This window comes from Mangifera indica, chromosome 14 (genome assembly GCF_011075055.1).
Source record: "Mangifera indica cultivar Alphonso chromosome 14, CATAS_Mindica_2.1, whole genome shotgun sequence".
Lineage (NCBI taxonomy): Eukaryota > Viridiplantae > Streptophyta > Magnoliopsida > Sapindales > Anacardiaceae > Mangifera > Mangifera indica.
Genome location: NC_058150.1, coordinates 12,592,517 through 12,608,324, shown reverse-complemented (window position 1 = coordinate 12,608,324; position 15,808 = coordinate 12,592,517). Strand labels below are relative to the sequence as shown.

Sequence of the window (15,808 nt, the reverse complement as noted above, 5' to 3'; positions counted from 1 at the left end):
TCTATTATTCCATCTACTAAGAGGAGGAAAACATCAACTGTTTGGGAGTGTTATCCAGAAGATATGTTTGTTACTATTGGCGATGTTATATATGCAGTTTGCAAGTATTACCAGAAAAAGATGAAATTGCAAAAGACCAAGTCTACTTCCCATTTGACATGACATATGGGTCAATATGTTGAAAGGAAGAAAGCAATGGGGAAATACTTAGTCGTAGGGGGACAAATTATTTTGGGTTTTGAGCGTTCAACCTTAGGGGTACCTACTCCAACTGTGGTGAAAACAAAAACTAATTATGGGCATCCCAAGGTCAGTTTGAGTTCAATTAATAACGTATATTATTACTATAAAATTGTTATGAAATTAATTGTATTAACTAATGCAATAATTATGGTGTTGGTGTTTTAGGTTCGAGAAGCCTTAGCCCATATAGTTATGATATCTGAATTGTCGTTTAATATAGTCGAGCACCCCGACTTCATTAATTTTTGTCACGTTCTACAACCTCTTTATAAAAAAGTTGGAAGAAAACAAGTAAAAGTTTATTGCTTTAGGGTTTATCAAGTAGAGTGTGAGAGATTGAAGAAGACTTTTGAGGAGACTAGAAGGATTAGTATTACTACTGATCTTTGGAAGTCAGATCATCAAATATTGAGTATATGGTACTCACGACACATTGGGTAGACCAGTCATGGTCCTTAAATAAACTAATTATAAATTTTGTGTACCTACCTCCGCCTAGGAGAGGAATAGACATTGCAGCAGCAATTTTTGACTGTCTAAAGGGTTAGGAGATTGAACATACGGTAAAATCAAATTTGCAAATTGTTTATCAAAATACACATATAATTTTATCGCATATCATTTCATTAATTTTGTTTGTAGGTAGAAACTGTCACAGTAGACAATGCTACTACAAATGATAGTTGTGTTAGAAGATTGAAGGAAGATTTTCAAATGCAGATGCCTTTGTTGTATGATGGAAAACTTTTCCATGTTAGGTGCACTGCCCATATTGTAAATTTGTTAGTTCAAGATGGGATGGTCGTGATTAAACCCATTATAGACAATATTCGAGAAAGTGTGAAGTTTATAAAAGCTAGTGAGGCAAGGCAAAAAAATTTTTGCGAAAATTGTTATGCAGTATGGAATAAAAGAGAGGAAGCTAGTTTTGGATTGTGCTACACAATGGAATAGTACATACAAAATGCTAATGACACACTACAGTTCAGAGAGGTCTTTCTTCGGTTTATGTTTGTTAAGTCAAGCTATATATATTGCCCAACAAGGGAAGAGTGGGAGAGATTGGAGGTCGTCTGTGACTTTTTAGAAATATTTGATGATATAAAAAAATTAATTTATGGGTCACGGCATACAACTGCAAATAGGTATTTTCGAGAAGTGTTTAGGATAAAAGAGGTCTTTAAAGAGAGAATTTGATGAAGATTATTCTATATCAATGATGGTGCGGGCAATGTCAGAAAAATTTGACAAATATTTTGGGTGAGGTGAATTTCCTTATGACGATTGCTAGCATCATGGATCCCAAGTAATTAATTTACAATTGATTCGGTTTATTATAATATATATGTATATAAAGAACATGTTTCTAACTAATTAGTTTGCTTGTGATGATTTTAGGATAAAGTTTCTTATGATTACTTTGGCATTTCCCACTTTATATGGTGAAGAAAATGCCCCTATGGAGATAAAAAATATCAAAAGGGCATTAGAAAAATTATATAAAGAATACGTTGACATGTTGTCATCAGGAAATTCATCAACTGTATTTGCACATCCACAACATCAGCCAAAGACCCAATAAGCACCATCAAGTTCATCAGGTACATTAGATCATTGTCATTAAATGAAACTTTATAACATATCATAAGTTCTAACATTTAATTTGTAGGTGAATCATCAAGCTCTCGATATTCAGAGACTAGACATTATGGTCCTGGATATAGTTGGATCCGTTTGAAGGATCATAAAGAGAAAACATACTCAGAAGAAACCAAGAAGTCTGAGTTAGAAATGTATCTAGATGAACATTGTGTTGAGATACCTGATGATGTCAACTCAGGCGACTTTAATGTGCTTCACTGGTGAAGAGACAATCAATATAAGTATAAAGTACTTTCACAAATGGCAGTCGATATCTTAGCAATTCCTATTACAACAGTGGCTTCGGAGAGGGCATTTAGTGCGGGTAGTAGAGTGATTGACACGTACAGGTCATCTCTATCACCAGAAATAGTCAACATGCTTATGTGTGGAGCTAATTGGATGAGAACACGTTATGATATGAAGAAACAAGATGAGGTAGTCAATAACTTATTACAACTATATGATCTTTAAATTGATTTTTCATTTAACTGTTGGCACTATGATTAATAGCTTTCATTCATTTTTAATTTTTTGAAGATTGAAGTTGAAAACGAGATTGTTGAGATTATCTTGCCAGATAAATAAAGATATAGAGTGGATCTCTTACATTCATTGAGGGAGGGGAATTTGTTGCTTTATGGCATGATTTAGAGTGGTAATTCTTTTTTCCATCAAATTCCTTTTGCTCATCTGTCATTCTGTGAACCAATTTGCTAATAAAAATTGTTCAGTTACCCCTTACCAGAAAGCTTATTCTCTGTTGATTTCAGGAAGCTTCTTTCATGGGCATGGTTAACTTGCTTATTCTTTATTCCATAAATGGCTGTGAAATCGGCAACAAATATATTTCAGGTGATCCCTATCTTTCCCTGAATTCTGAATGTTATATGAGTTAGGGTAAAATAAAAAAAAATTTATATGTGGAAAGAAATTTTTATGTTATTAAAGTTTGGGTAGGAAAGAAATATTTACTGGCGAAAACTTTCTTTGAACTTGAATTCGGGAATCCCGTTCTGCCTCAACCACAAGCTGATTGTGAAACAGGCTCCTTGGGGTTCATAATTGACCCATATACGGCAATCACAGCACTGCTGGCTGGGTTCATTCACAACATGACCAACGCATTCTTTTTCGCTGGGTTGCAGCTACAAGGGATTCTTCAAATTTGTTGGCGCATGAGGCTGCATTTGCTTTGGGTCAAATGCAAGATGTTGAAGCTATCCCTGCTTTGGAAGCAGTTTTGAATGATTTTTCTTTGCATCCGATTGTTCGTCATGAGGCAAGTTTTTGGAGTCAAATAATTGTCTTGTATGGAAAACCTGTGAACTTGATTCTCCACTTGAGTTGCTTAAGAAAAAACATAAATTGTGTTATTGAAATAAAAAAATGAAGTCTGGTGTTTCCAAATTATGTATACGGTGCAAAGTTGTGGCACATCAGCTTTAAGCTTTGGAAAATTTAACATTTTTCAATGTTCTTTTGTGTTTTAACTCTTTCTTCTGATTTTTTTTGTGCAGTTGTTATCCTTGTCCCAACACGAGAGTTGGCTCTTCAGACATCACAAGTCTGTAAGCAGCTTGGAAAGCATTTGAAAATCCAAGTCATGGTTACCACGGGTGGTACCAGTCTTAAGGATGATATCATGCGATTGTATCAACCAGTTCACTTGCTTGTTGGTACTCCAGGAAGAATTTTTGATCTTGCCAAAAAGGGTGTTTGCATTTTGAAAGATTGTTCAATGCTTGTAATGGATGAGGTAGATGTTTGATTAAATTATATCTGATCTTTTGATGGGTGGAGTGTTAGTTTTATGACAAATAAGTTTAATCTTTTTTCACATTTTACACGAGAGGACTAGCATTTCGAAGAATGAGGAACTGAAAATTTTCTAGTGAAATAAAAGCAAATATTTTGGTGTTTTTTCTTTTCCTGTTGAAAGAATTAAGTTTTATGGACATGCCTTTTCCTCTTAATCTAAGCTAAATTCCTGGTTCATGAGAATTTTTATAATTTGGAAATAAAAGTATTCCTTGTGCATTTTAGCTATTGCTGTTTTCTATATTTCAACTTTATGGAATGCAACAATCTAATATTGCAATGGATTGCTTTGCAGGCTGATAAGCTTTTGTCGTCTGAGTTCAACCTTCAGTGGAGCAGCTCATTCGTTTTCTGCTGCAAAGCGTCAAATTTTGATGTTCTCAGCCACATTTCCAGTCACTGTGAAGGACTTTAAAGATAGATACCTGCAAAAACCATATGTTATTAATCTTATGGATGAGCTTACTCTCAAGGGTATCACTCAATATTATGCTTTTGTTGAAAAAAGGCAGAAAGTCCACTGCCTAAACACTCTTTTCTCTAAGGTGTGAGCTAAATCCAATTACATATTCTTTCATCTCTTACTTTTTTAAATGTGAGATACAACATGATATTGTAACTTGTCTGTCTTCAGCTGCAAATAAATCAGTCAATCATTTTTTGCAATTCGGTGAATTGAGTTGAACTGTTGGCAAAGAAAATTACAGAATTTGGCTACTCTTGTTTTTACATTCATGCAAAGATGTTGCGAGACCATCGCAACAGAGTCTTTCATGACTTCCGCAACGGTGCATGCAGGAATCTTGTTTGTACTGGTATGTTATCAGTGCTTGTTCTTTTAACATAAGGGATTTAGTATGATTATGTAGTTATCTCTCCTCTTTATTTATTTATTCTAAATATGAGTATCTGTTGAATTTGTTGTTTGAGGCTTTTAAGGATGTAAGATTTTGCTCATCCTGTTTTATGTTTATATAGAAGAAAACAGAGAAATAATGTATTTGGTACTGTATCTGAATTACAAGATTTTCAGAAACATAAAATTTTTACAAAAACTAATCTTAAGCTTAAAATAAAGTGAAGGTATTTTTTATCTATTATTATGAAATAATATTTTAACAGAGTTATTTATGTGCTCCAAATGGTGAAGTTTCTCTGTTGATTGGAGAATTGTTTTTATTTCCTTACTGAAGAAAACCTTGTAATATTGTGTATCAGATACTAATGATTACCAATGCTTGATGCAGACTTGTTTACAAGAGGTATAGACATTCAAGCGGTGAATGTCGTCATTAACTTTGATTTTCCCAAGAACTCTGAGACATATCTGCACAGAGTATGTTGGACACTTTTTTTTTATTTTCTTTTTTAAAGGAGTTAGTTTCCTTGTATAATTCTAATGGAAGTTTATCTTACTTACAGGTTGGTCGATCAGGAAGGTTTGGACACCTTGGGTTAGCAGTGAATTTGATTACTGACGAAGACCGCTTTAACTTGTATGGTTCTTTTTCCCTTGAATCCACTACCATGTTTTGTGAAATATTTTGTTACGCATATGTGTTTTTTATCGAGCAAACACGTTCATTTGCTTTATTTGACTTGTAAACCTTTTCACCTCAACAGGTATAGGATTGAGCAAGAACTTGGTACTGAAATTAAGCAAATTCCTCCACATATTGATCAGACAATATACTGCCGGTAACTTATGGCATTATCTTGCCATGTAGCCATGTCGGTAAAAGTGGTGAGTAATAGCCATTGACTTTCGATTGTTTATAGCTTTGTGGTTAAGATGCTTTGTTAAATGTTATGTGGTAAATATTGTGTCACATATGCATGTTTAAAGTTTATTGGTTTTTGATGTGCTAAAATTGCTGAAATGATATTCTGGCAGTATCACTAAGATCAGTTAATATTATGCTTTGTGGAATCAGACCGTATCTTCTTTGGGCTAGGAACAGCAGCTTCTCTTTTACCATCTGTAATGACAAAATATTTAGACCATTGAAATCAAGCACTAAAGTTGAGATTATTCTTAGCATGCCATAAACACATTATGAATTGTGGTTTCAGGTGCAATCTTTGGTTATTCCAACTTCATTTATAGAGTGCTATAACTTTTGGCATTGCATTATAAATCGGGGCTCTTGATTCCAACCCTTTTTTTCAAGTAATGACAATGGTCTTTTTCATTTTCTTTATTTGTTTATTTATAGGGTGAAAAGCAGGTTATAATCATAGTGTCCCGTTATCTTTTTCTTGTCAAAAAGATGATATTGAATTATCCTTAGCACAATTTTCATACCGTTACATAGCTCCAGGTGGATAAGAGTTGTGCCACCAAGCTCTTTTTTTCTATGGAAAATTTATTTTGGAAATTGGAGTGTATTTTAAATTTTTAATTGTTTGTCTGTAGTGTATGTGCTAATTAATGATGCTTGTTAATTGGTTGTTGATTAGGATTGCAGACTCTATCCATTTGGAAGTCCTTAGCTCTGCGACTGAGGAAGGAATTACGGATTTGGAATTGTTGGTTAAAGATTTGTGGTTGCTTCCTGGAATGTTTTTCCAGGTGTCCGGATATTCTAGCCCTAAATATCTAAAAGGATTGTAAGAGAGCTTTAGATTGGTTTATAAATCCCAGATAAAAGCTGGGTCTAGTTCATAGTTGCGTTTGATTATGTTAGACTGGTTTGGTTCTTGTATGTTGGTATTTTAGTTTTAATGCTGCTTAACTTTGGGAGGATATTTTGTGCCAAATATTTACGTTTTCTGTTCTGTTTTGAAATTGAATAAAACTAGTTTAGAGATCAAATCTTATTAATTTATATATATATATAAATATATATATATATATAACTTTGGGAGGATATTTTGTGCCAAATATTTACGTTTTCTGTTCTGTTTTGAAATTGAATAAAACTAGTTTAGAGATCAAATCTTATTAATTTATATATATATATATATATATATATATATATATATATATATATATATATATATTTATACATTTTAAAATTACATAATAATAATATTATTCTTTACTGGATGATATATCTTTATAGGTCAATAATAAAAGATTAGAACATAAAAAATTTATTAACTATTGCTAGAAAAAAGATTTATACAAGTACAAAGATACATATGTTGTCAGTGTTTTATAATGACATAAATTATGACATAAAAAATATAAATAAATATAAATATCTAAGTGAATGAATTTTGATTTTGTGATAAATATAATAAGGCTGACAATTATTGTATAACAATTATTCAGAGATTGCGATTAAATGGCAGTTTTTAGAACCCAATGAATGCATCATCAGTTTATGATTCTTTACTTGGTTGGGGGTGGGGGTGTGGGGTTGGGGGGGTTTGTTGTGGACGGACTTGAAAAGATATAAAGGGGTCAAAACTTAATCGCTGAAGCGAATGGCATTGCATGTAAATGTCACAAGTAAAGAAAAAAGAAAATCAAAAGCAGAGGAAGCCTGGAAGCCATTTGCTTTTCTACATTGCTTCTCCGTTTGGGTTATCTTTCAAGAAACACACTTCACTCTTTACTCTTCTCTCTCAAAATATATAAATAGATTGATTTACAAACAATGAAAATATATTAAACAATATTTATACAAAAATAACATTTTGAAATTGAAACTGTGATCCTGTAAACAAGCTCGCTAGGCTCGGCTCGTTAAGAATAAACGAGCCTAGCTCAATATCTAGGCTCGTGAAACATATTCGATTTTTAGCTCGTTAGGCTCGGCTCGTTAAGAATAAGCGAGCCTAGCTCGATATCGAGGCTCGTGAAACATATTCGATTTTCAGCTCGTTAGAGGCTCATGAGTAGCTCGGCTTTGTATGTATTCCGAGCCAGGCTTGTTTAAGGCTCGCAAATAGCTCGCAAGCCAACGAGCTCAAACATGAGCTGCATTTTCATTCCGTTTGACGAGCTCGAGCCGTGGCTCAGCTCGAATGAATAGTTATCGAGTTGATACCGAGTTTGCCTATGTTCGAGCTCGACTCAGTTCGAATCTAGCCCTATTCATATGAAACAATAGAATTGCATCGAGATGTCAGAAAAATAAAAGACAAGAAAGAAAAGGGAAAAAACGAGGAAAATAGGAACAGGGAAAGAAAAGAGAAAAAAAAAAAAAAAGAGAAGATGAAACCACGTTGCTATTGCCGTTAAAATTAAAAAAATAATTTTAAAAATTATTATAAATTGTTGATTTTTGTGTAAATGGACGAAAACGCTCATATGGCCGTTAAAGCTATTGCCATTTTTATAACATCTTAATAAATAAAATTTTAATGTGCAATAATTAAGCTTGTAAAGGGTCTGGATTCTTTATATTTGGTCTTCTACAATAGTACCTTATGAGATTATCTTTACAAAATTAAAAAAAAATGCACTTGAAAATATAATAATTACACCATATATCATATTATATATTAAGTACATAATTTTTCAATTTTTATCATAAAAAAATATGTCCTCTTTCAAATAAAATAACAAATATTTGGCTTATTGGCTGGCCCGCCAACGAATTTTATATATAAAATGGGTTATAAAATTGCCCATCCAGCCACCCAACTTTTTATTTCTAAAATTGGTTGGCTGGGTGAGCCAACCACCCAATCAATCATTTTTTTATTTATTTTATGGGTTGATTAGATGAGTGAAGTTTATACATTGACTGGGTGATTACAAATAATGAAAATATTTTAGATATTTTATATTCTGAGTTATATATATATAATAGAAAAAAATGATTATATATGTATAAAAGATAAAAAAGAAGTGGATATTTTAATTAATATCCCTATTTCTAATAATTAGTAATTGAACAGATGCACAAGTCTACAATCCATACACTTTGATTCTTGTTTCTGAATCTCCAAATTAGTAAAGACTTCATATTCATGGTAAGCAATAAGAAACTAAACAATGAGAACTCTAAATGGAGCTGTATAAACACATGCACTGCAAAATTTCAGGTGTTTCCAATTAGTAAGGGGATTCAACTTTCAAGAGGCTACAGAAACTTAATTTCATATATTCAATAAGACAACCAAAGTTTTGTTTGTAACATAACTAGTTTTAGATAATCATCCAAGTCTGGATTCATCATAATTGGTTCATCGTCTGTCACCACAGAATAACCAAATTCTGTAAATTTAGGCATTGGCAGAAAATCTCGTGCAATCCTTGCAAGTGTGGGATAAGCAGAGGCATTGAGACGCCACCAAGTTAAAATGTCAAACTCTTCACCAGAATCAACTTTAGGATCTTTGAAATAGCTATTGAGTTCTGCTTCTGGTGAAGCATTTGAGATAGCTCTATCACCATAGTTGATACCCCTTGCATATTCAATATAAACATTCGTAGTAACTTCAATGATTTGCTGAAGGTAAGTGTCTGCCTCATTGCCATAACTCTCTTTGAACCACTGTTCTATGCCATCCATTTTGAAACACGGATCAACAATTACATTCATCACTAAAATCTTACAATTGTTCCACAATTGATCACAAAATTCACCAAGCCCTGATGCTATCTCTTGAACATAATGATCATCACTGTTTTTCCATTGAAGCAGATTAAAATAAATGTGACAGACCACTTGGAAATGCAAAAGTGCAGTGATAATTTTGCAATTATACAAGCTACGAAAAGCACCTTTTACCACTTTCAGAATGCTATGCAATGCAATTGTCTTATCCCAATCCTCCTTCGTAAAATTTATTGAATTGCAATTTGTATCTATATGCCCCAGTTCAAAAAGTGCTTCTTTATATCCAATAACCCACTCAAGCAAATACACATTCTCATATGGTTCAGGAGGAAAATTTTGAGAGGTAATTTTTTTGCCCATGGATAGAGCGTTTTTAACAGAAGATTGGAACTTATTACCATTTGTTGAAGACCTGACATAGCCCACAAGTCTTCTCACTTTATCTAAAATTTTGTGTCGCCATGCACCCCATAATACATGATGTTCAAGATGCTCTAGTAAAGGAAAAACTGGCACAAAGTTCCCAATGATTGGAATTGATCCTCGTTCAAAAATGTCATTGATCACTTCAATTCTAGCACTGCTGAAATAGCTGAAATGAACGAAGCATATCTTTTTGTCAATGTTAAAATTCTCAAGCGAACGCTTCAAAATTTTTTCATATGAACCTAAAATAACTTCTTCTAAACATATTATCCTAGCCTTTTGTTTCCAACTATCATCAATAAATCCAACTTTGATAGCCAAATATGAAAGGGAACGGTCCCTAGTGGACAACACCTCAAAAGCTAAAGTAAAACGAGATGGGATTTTTTCTAAATATCCACGAAGTTCATCTTTTTCTTGTTTGTAAACATCAACTATACCATTCTTAATCCCGTTTAGCCCATACTTAATAATCTTTCGTATCACATCAAAGCCATTCAATTCTCGATCAACCACACATTCCTCTTTTGCTTTATTTGCTCCTCCATTTGGATTCCTCAAATTAGGGAATATTTGTAAATGACATATGAGAAATCTGGTTTCACTCTTACTTGATACTACTATGTCTCTCTTACAATATTTACACTGAGCCCTTTCCTCCCCATTTGAGTCCACAAAAATGAAGTTTTCCCAATCATTCGAACACCTTTTTCGTTTGAATCCCGATGAATTCTCCAAATTTGCATCCAGCACCAGCTCTTCGTTTAGAGTAGTTGTAAATTTGTCATTTTGTTGTTTTATTTCAATGGTTTCCTGTTAATATGCATAAACTCTATGACTTAATACCCAATAAAGAAATTATAAAATCAAGCAACTCCATTGAAACACATTTAAGACAATCCGGCAAGGAAGGAGACATTGGCCAAGAAACACTTAGTGGCATTTTGTTCTTCAGGTTTGAATAGTTTCAGCTCAACTTAAGGACCCGGATGCTAATGTTTGAAATAAGCGTACTTGAATAGAAAACCAAAACCGGTTTTAAACATGACGGACAGTAAGAAAGGTTACCTGTACTTGTCGTTGAAGAGATTGAAGGTAGGTCATGGATTCATCAAGGATTGCAGCATTTTCTGGGGTGAAGTTGCTTTGGTACCATTGTACTAATTCTTGCAAACATTTCATTCCCTCACTGATTTTTATCTTTCCCACCTACAGAAATTACACATATATCAGAGAGATGTATAGATTTAACACGAATGACTGAGAAAACATATACTTAACTTGAAAATAAAGACGAGGATCAGATCCAACGGATATTGCTTCCATGGCTTTTGAATAAGAAAAACAGAGATACCCTTCAGTGTAAGTACAGTAATTAGGGTTACTTCGTTGGGCTTTTGTAGAAGCGATTTAAAATTTGAAATAAACTCACCCTCTGTTAGTATTACCAGCACATTCTCCCAGTTCACGCTGATTAATGCAAGTTGTATAATTAATATATTTTTAAGGCCAAAGGACTATTTCCCACCCAAGGTATGCTGCATTCTCAAGTTTCCCCCTTTTAACTATGAAAATACTAAATACTTACCTATGAGCAGTTAAATTTAACGGAACCCTAACTCCTTAAAATTTTATCTTTTTTTCTCCCCTAACCCCTAAAAACAAACTATTTCCCCCTAGGCTAAGTTTTGAAAAATAGTGTTTCTCCCCCTAGGGTTTAATTTTCAATCCCCGACACCAAATCCAGAGCCATTGTCAACGACGAAGCCTTCCCGACATACCACCATGCTCCGACGGCCTCTCTTCTCTCCTCTGGAACGTCGATCAACCCAGATCTAAAGAAGACGAGGACTTGAAATTGACGAAGCTCTTCGTCTAGGACGAAGCTCTTCGTCTAGGACGAAGCTCTTCGTCTTCCCAGACGGAGACGAGGTCGTTGTCTTCATCTGGGAAGACGAAGAGCTTCGTCAATTTCAAGTCCTCGTCTTCTCCAGATCTAGGTCGATCGACGTTCCAGAGGAGAGAAGAGAGGTCGTCGGAGCATGGTGGTGTGTCGGGAAGCTTCGTCATCGGCGATGGCTCCAGATTTGGTGTCAAGGATTGCAAACTAAACCCTAGGGGGGGAATGTTATTTTTCAAAACTTGGCCTAGGGGGAAATAGTTAGTTTTTAGGGGTTAGGGAGGGAAACGAGGATTAAATTTTAATTTATTTTTAATATTACGGATAAAATGATAATTTTGCCCTTGAATCTGTTTTTTTAAACAGTCTATGGGTACGTAAATGGGTTTTTCAAAGTTAACGGGTGGCAATCGGCAGAAAAAGTAAACCTTAGGTGGAAAATAGTCCTTTGGCCTATTTTTAAATATTTCATTCGCCAGTTTCTAACCATTTTTACCTGCAATCATAAGCTTTATAAAGCTGATGAAACGGGGACCAGTTCAATCCGGGCCGGATCTTAGGGACAGGTTGATCCGGGCCTTAATAATAAGGGCTTGCAGCATATGTAGAACAATGCATTTATAATCGAATTAGATATCAACCTAGTGAAGAAACAATTTGATCTATTTACTGGTTAAATCGGTTGATCAATGATCAAATTGGTTAATTACTAAAAAATTTTATATAATTTAACTTATTTAACATTAAAATAATTATATATATATTTAAATATAATAAATAAAGTTTTTATTTAAGTTTTCTTAATAAGTTTTTGAAAAAAATAATTTTTTATATTAATTAAATCAAACATAATTTTATACGTGATTTAATCGATTGATGGTTTAATTGGTTGGATTAATCGATCCAATCTAGTCTTAAAAACGATGTTGTAGAGTATGGTCCCAAGGCCCATATTGTATTCAAAGAGTCAATGTAAGAATTTTACACAAGTGGGTTTAATGAAATTGTTTGTATCATATTCAAAGAGGGTGGGCAAGAAATATACATTAAATAAAATATAAAAATTAAAAAAATGAAAATACTCATTAATCAAATTTATTTATTTGAAAGAAATAATCAAACTAAAAATTTGATAGAATTATAGCCAAACTAATAAATGTATAAAAGAACTATTAATTAAAATACCCATTATTTAGAGAGTGTATGAAATTAGCCAATATGTTAAGGGTTCTACAACCATGCCTGTTAAAATAAGATTAGACAAATTTGTCTCAATATATAAAAGAGTTTTATATGAATTAGAGTGAGTTCGAAATCTTCTATCTAAAGACACTTTGTCCTCATCGTAAAAAGAACAAATGGTAACTATGTGAAAAATTGGTGTTCCCATTACGACGTAAACTTTTGAGGGAATTAGGTCTTTTGACAATGTTTGCACTATTGGGGGCAACTGTCATATATTTGTTGGATAACATTAGTGGAGTCACAAATTGCTATATATGGTTGTACAAACGGTAGAGGATGTTGGCTAGTATGTTTCAGTTGTCAAGGTTAATTGATTTTCGATTGTAGGAACAAATGATCCTAGGGTAGTGACAATATATGGTCAAAGTCAGTTGCATTGAAAACGCAATCAATTAAAACTTTTCTATTCTATCTTTCACAGACATTTGGGAAGACAAATATATGAGAGACTGACAATAGGCAAGTATTTTCAACGACAAGCCATCCTTTAATGTCAAATTGTCAATAAGATTTTTTTTATCAACAAATGAAAGTACACAATACAACGTCTTATGAAAGAAATATTATGATAATGACAATTAAAATTAACTAAATAATTTTGCTATATATTACATTAACAATTGAATTTGATTATGAAAATGAGAGTAAATACATAAATAAATTAGACACAAAAAGTTTTTAATATGGTTTGATACACTGTTCAGGGTTTACACCTAAAGTTATGTATATATTTTTGTGAAAGTATTCCGACAATGCAAATACAAGAAAGTATTGTGTCTCTCTTTCAATCCTTGATTCTTAGATTGAATATTTATAAGACAAAGTGATATAATTACATGCAAATATTATATCTTAATATTTATAAATTTAATATGATTTTAAATATTTATTCCTATTTTGATCATACAAAAACAGAATGATGACATTGATATCATGATCTCGATTTCATATAAGTCAATTGCTTTCCTTATATACACATAAGAGAATAGGAAAATGATTGGTGGATAGATTACATGTCCAATCATTATTCTTGTAGTTTGTCACTAATTAGTCATATCCCAAATGTTGATTCTTATAAGTTCGATCAAAGGGGAGTTTTATCGTATGACAACATAGATCACAACAATAAAAATAAATAAACTACTGTTAACATAAATCAAGGTGTCATTTTTATATATGACTATGGATTTATTAATTATGGTAGTGGAATAATGTACTCCCTGAAATAATGTGAAAACTATTACATCAATCTAACAATAAGAAATACATGAAAATTACAATAACAATAAGATAACTCTCAAGCAGTTTTCAACCAGAAAAAAAGGAAGATAATGCAAAAGTAATTAACATAAAAAGACTTCAACTCCAAGTCAATGTCCCAAAATTCCATGCAGATATCCAACTTTGAATTCAAAATTTAATTGCATGGATATAATCTAAAGGGATAATATAAACTATCACATATTTTCTATTAAAGATATAATTTTGATTTTTACTGAATAGATTGGACTTTTAAATTTTCTAATTGAACTTTTAGAAATAGTAAAGTATGATTCATTGAAAAGAAAAAAACTAAACAAATTTGTTTATTTCTATTTAAAAAAAAAATTCATACTCCTAATATTGTTATCCCTGTAATCCACTCTACCTTTCATTCTACTATGCGAACTGAGATGTCTTTCTTTTTCCTGTTACATGATAATGACCCAAACATTCATGAGTGCATGAGCATATCTTCAACTCTTTATTCATATTTCCGATGCCATATCACTACAATTGCAACAAAAAGAAGATAAAACAGTAAAAAGTAATTAAAAACAAGCTATACGTATCAAAATAGTGATGAGGGAGATTGACAAGAAGAATAATCAATTTCATTCCTCAAAGAATAATCAAAATTTGTTGGAAGAAAAGGCCTAGAAATATGTATTGACAAGAAGTTATGAGCCATCATAGTTAATGTTGGATAAGTTGGAGAATTAACCCACCACCATTTGCTTTGTCTACTACACCGTAATTTGTCAAACCAATGCATCTTTTTAAATGATGTTGAGATGTATAGTTTCTCTTTTACTTATTCCTACAAGGTATTTCTTATAATATTTACAATGAACCCAATCCTTCTAATTTGAGCATAAAAAAGTGAAATCGTTCCAATCATTTGATCATCTTTTTTTTCTAGAATATAATGAATTCTACAAATTTATATCCAACACCATCTTTTCATCTAGAGTAGATCTAGATTTGTCATTTTGTTCATTTATTTTGATTATTTTCTGTTAATATACATTAACACTATCACCTAATACCTAACAAAAAGACAAATAAAATTAAGTTGAACGAGAGATAAACCAAGTTAGGAGGGAGACACTTGAGAAGAAACACTTAGTGGCATTTTGTTCTATGGATTTAAACTATTTTAGCTCAATCCAAGGAACCATATGCTAATATTTGAAATAAGTGTACTTAAATAGAAACCAAAACCATAATACCAGTTTTGAACATGACGGACAGTAGGTAACGTTACATGTGCTTGTCGTTGAAGAGACTGAAGGTAGGCTATGGATTCATCAAGGATTCCAACATTTTCTAGGGTCAAGTTGTTTCTGTACCATTATACCATATCTTGCAAACATTAAATTAAAGCTCAGTTTCTATTGCCAATATGTTTTCCCAGTTCACACTAATTAATGCAATTCGTACAATTAATATTTAAATATTTCATTCACTAATTTCTAACCAATTTTCCCTACTATTATAAGATCTACAGATGTCAAATGGACCAAGCTAGCCTGAAACGTATTATTATGGTGGGTCGTGCCATGCTTATAAGTCTTTCAAGTCGTACCTTGGGTTGACCCAACCCGCATGGCACTACCTAAAAAATAAATAATTTTTTTTTCGAATTTTTAAAAAGCAGCAGAAGCCATTCTAGTAGAAGCTGTTCTGGCTTTTGCTATCCTAGGCCAATGGAGCCATTGGCCTTAAAAAAAAAAGATTTTTTTTTGTTTTG

At 32.7% G+C, this 15,808-nt stretch overlaps 1 protein-coding gene and 1 pseudogene across 1 annotated transcript; one reads left to right on the top strand and one right to left on the bottom strand.

Moving 5' to 3' along the window:
- The first annotated feature begins 2,145 nt into the window (after positions 1-2,145).
- Positions 2,146-5,428, top strand: LOC123195671 (annotated as a pseudogene).
- A 3,317-nt stretch (positions 5,429-8,745) lies between these two features.
- On the bottom strand, positions 8,746-11,151 carry LOC123195737 (zinc finger BED domain-containing protein RICESLEEPER 1-like). The gene is made up of 4 exons (XM_044609558.1): positions 11,083-11,151; positions 10,932-10,978; positions 10,719-10,859; positions 8,746-10,463 (listed from the first exon to the last, which is right to left on the bottom strand). Exons 2-4 carry the CDS (start codon positions 10,974-10,976, stop codon positions 8,769-8,771), a joined length of 1,881 nt encoding a protein of 626 aa, XP_044465493.1. The 5' UTR covers positions 10,977-10,978; positions 11,083-11,151; the 3' UTR covers positions 8,746-8,768.
- Between the last annotated feature and the right edge of the window lie 4,657 nt (positions 11,152-15,808).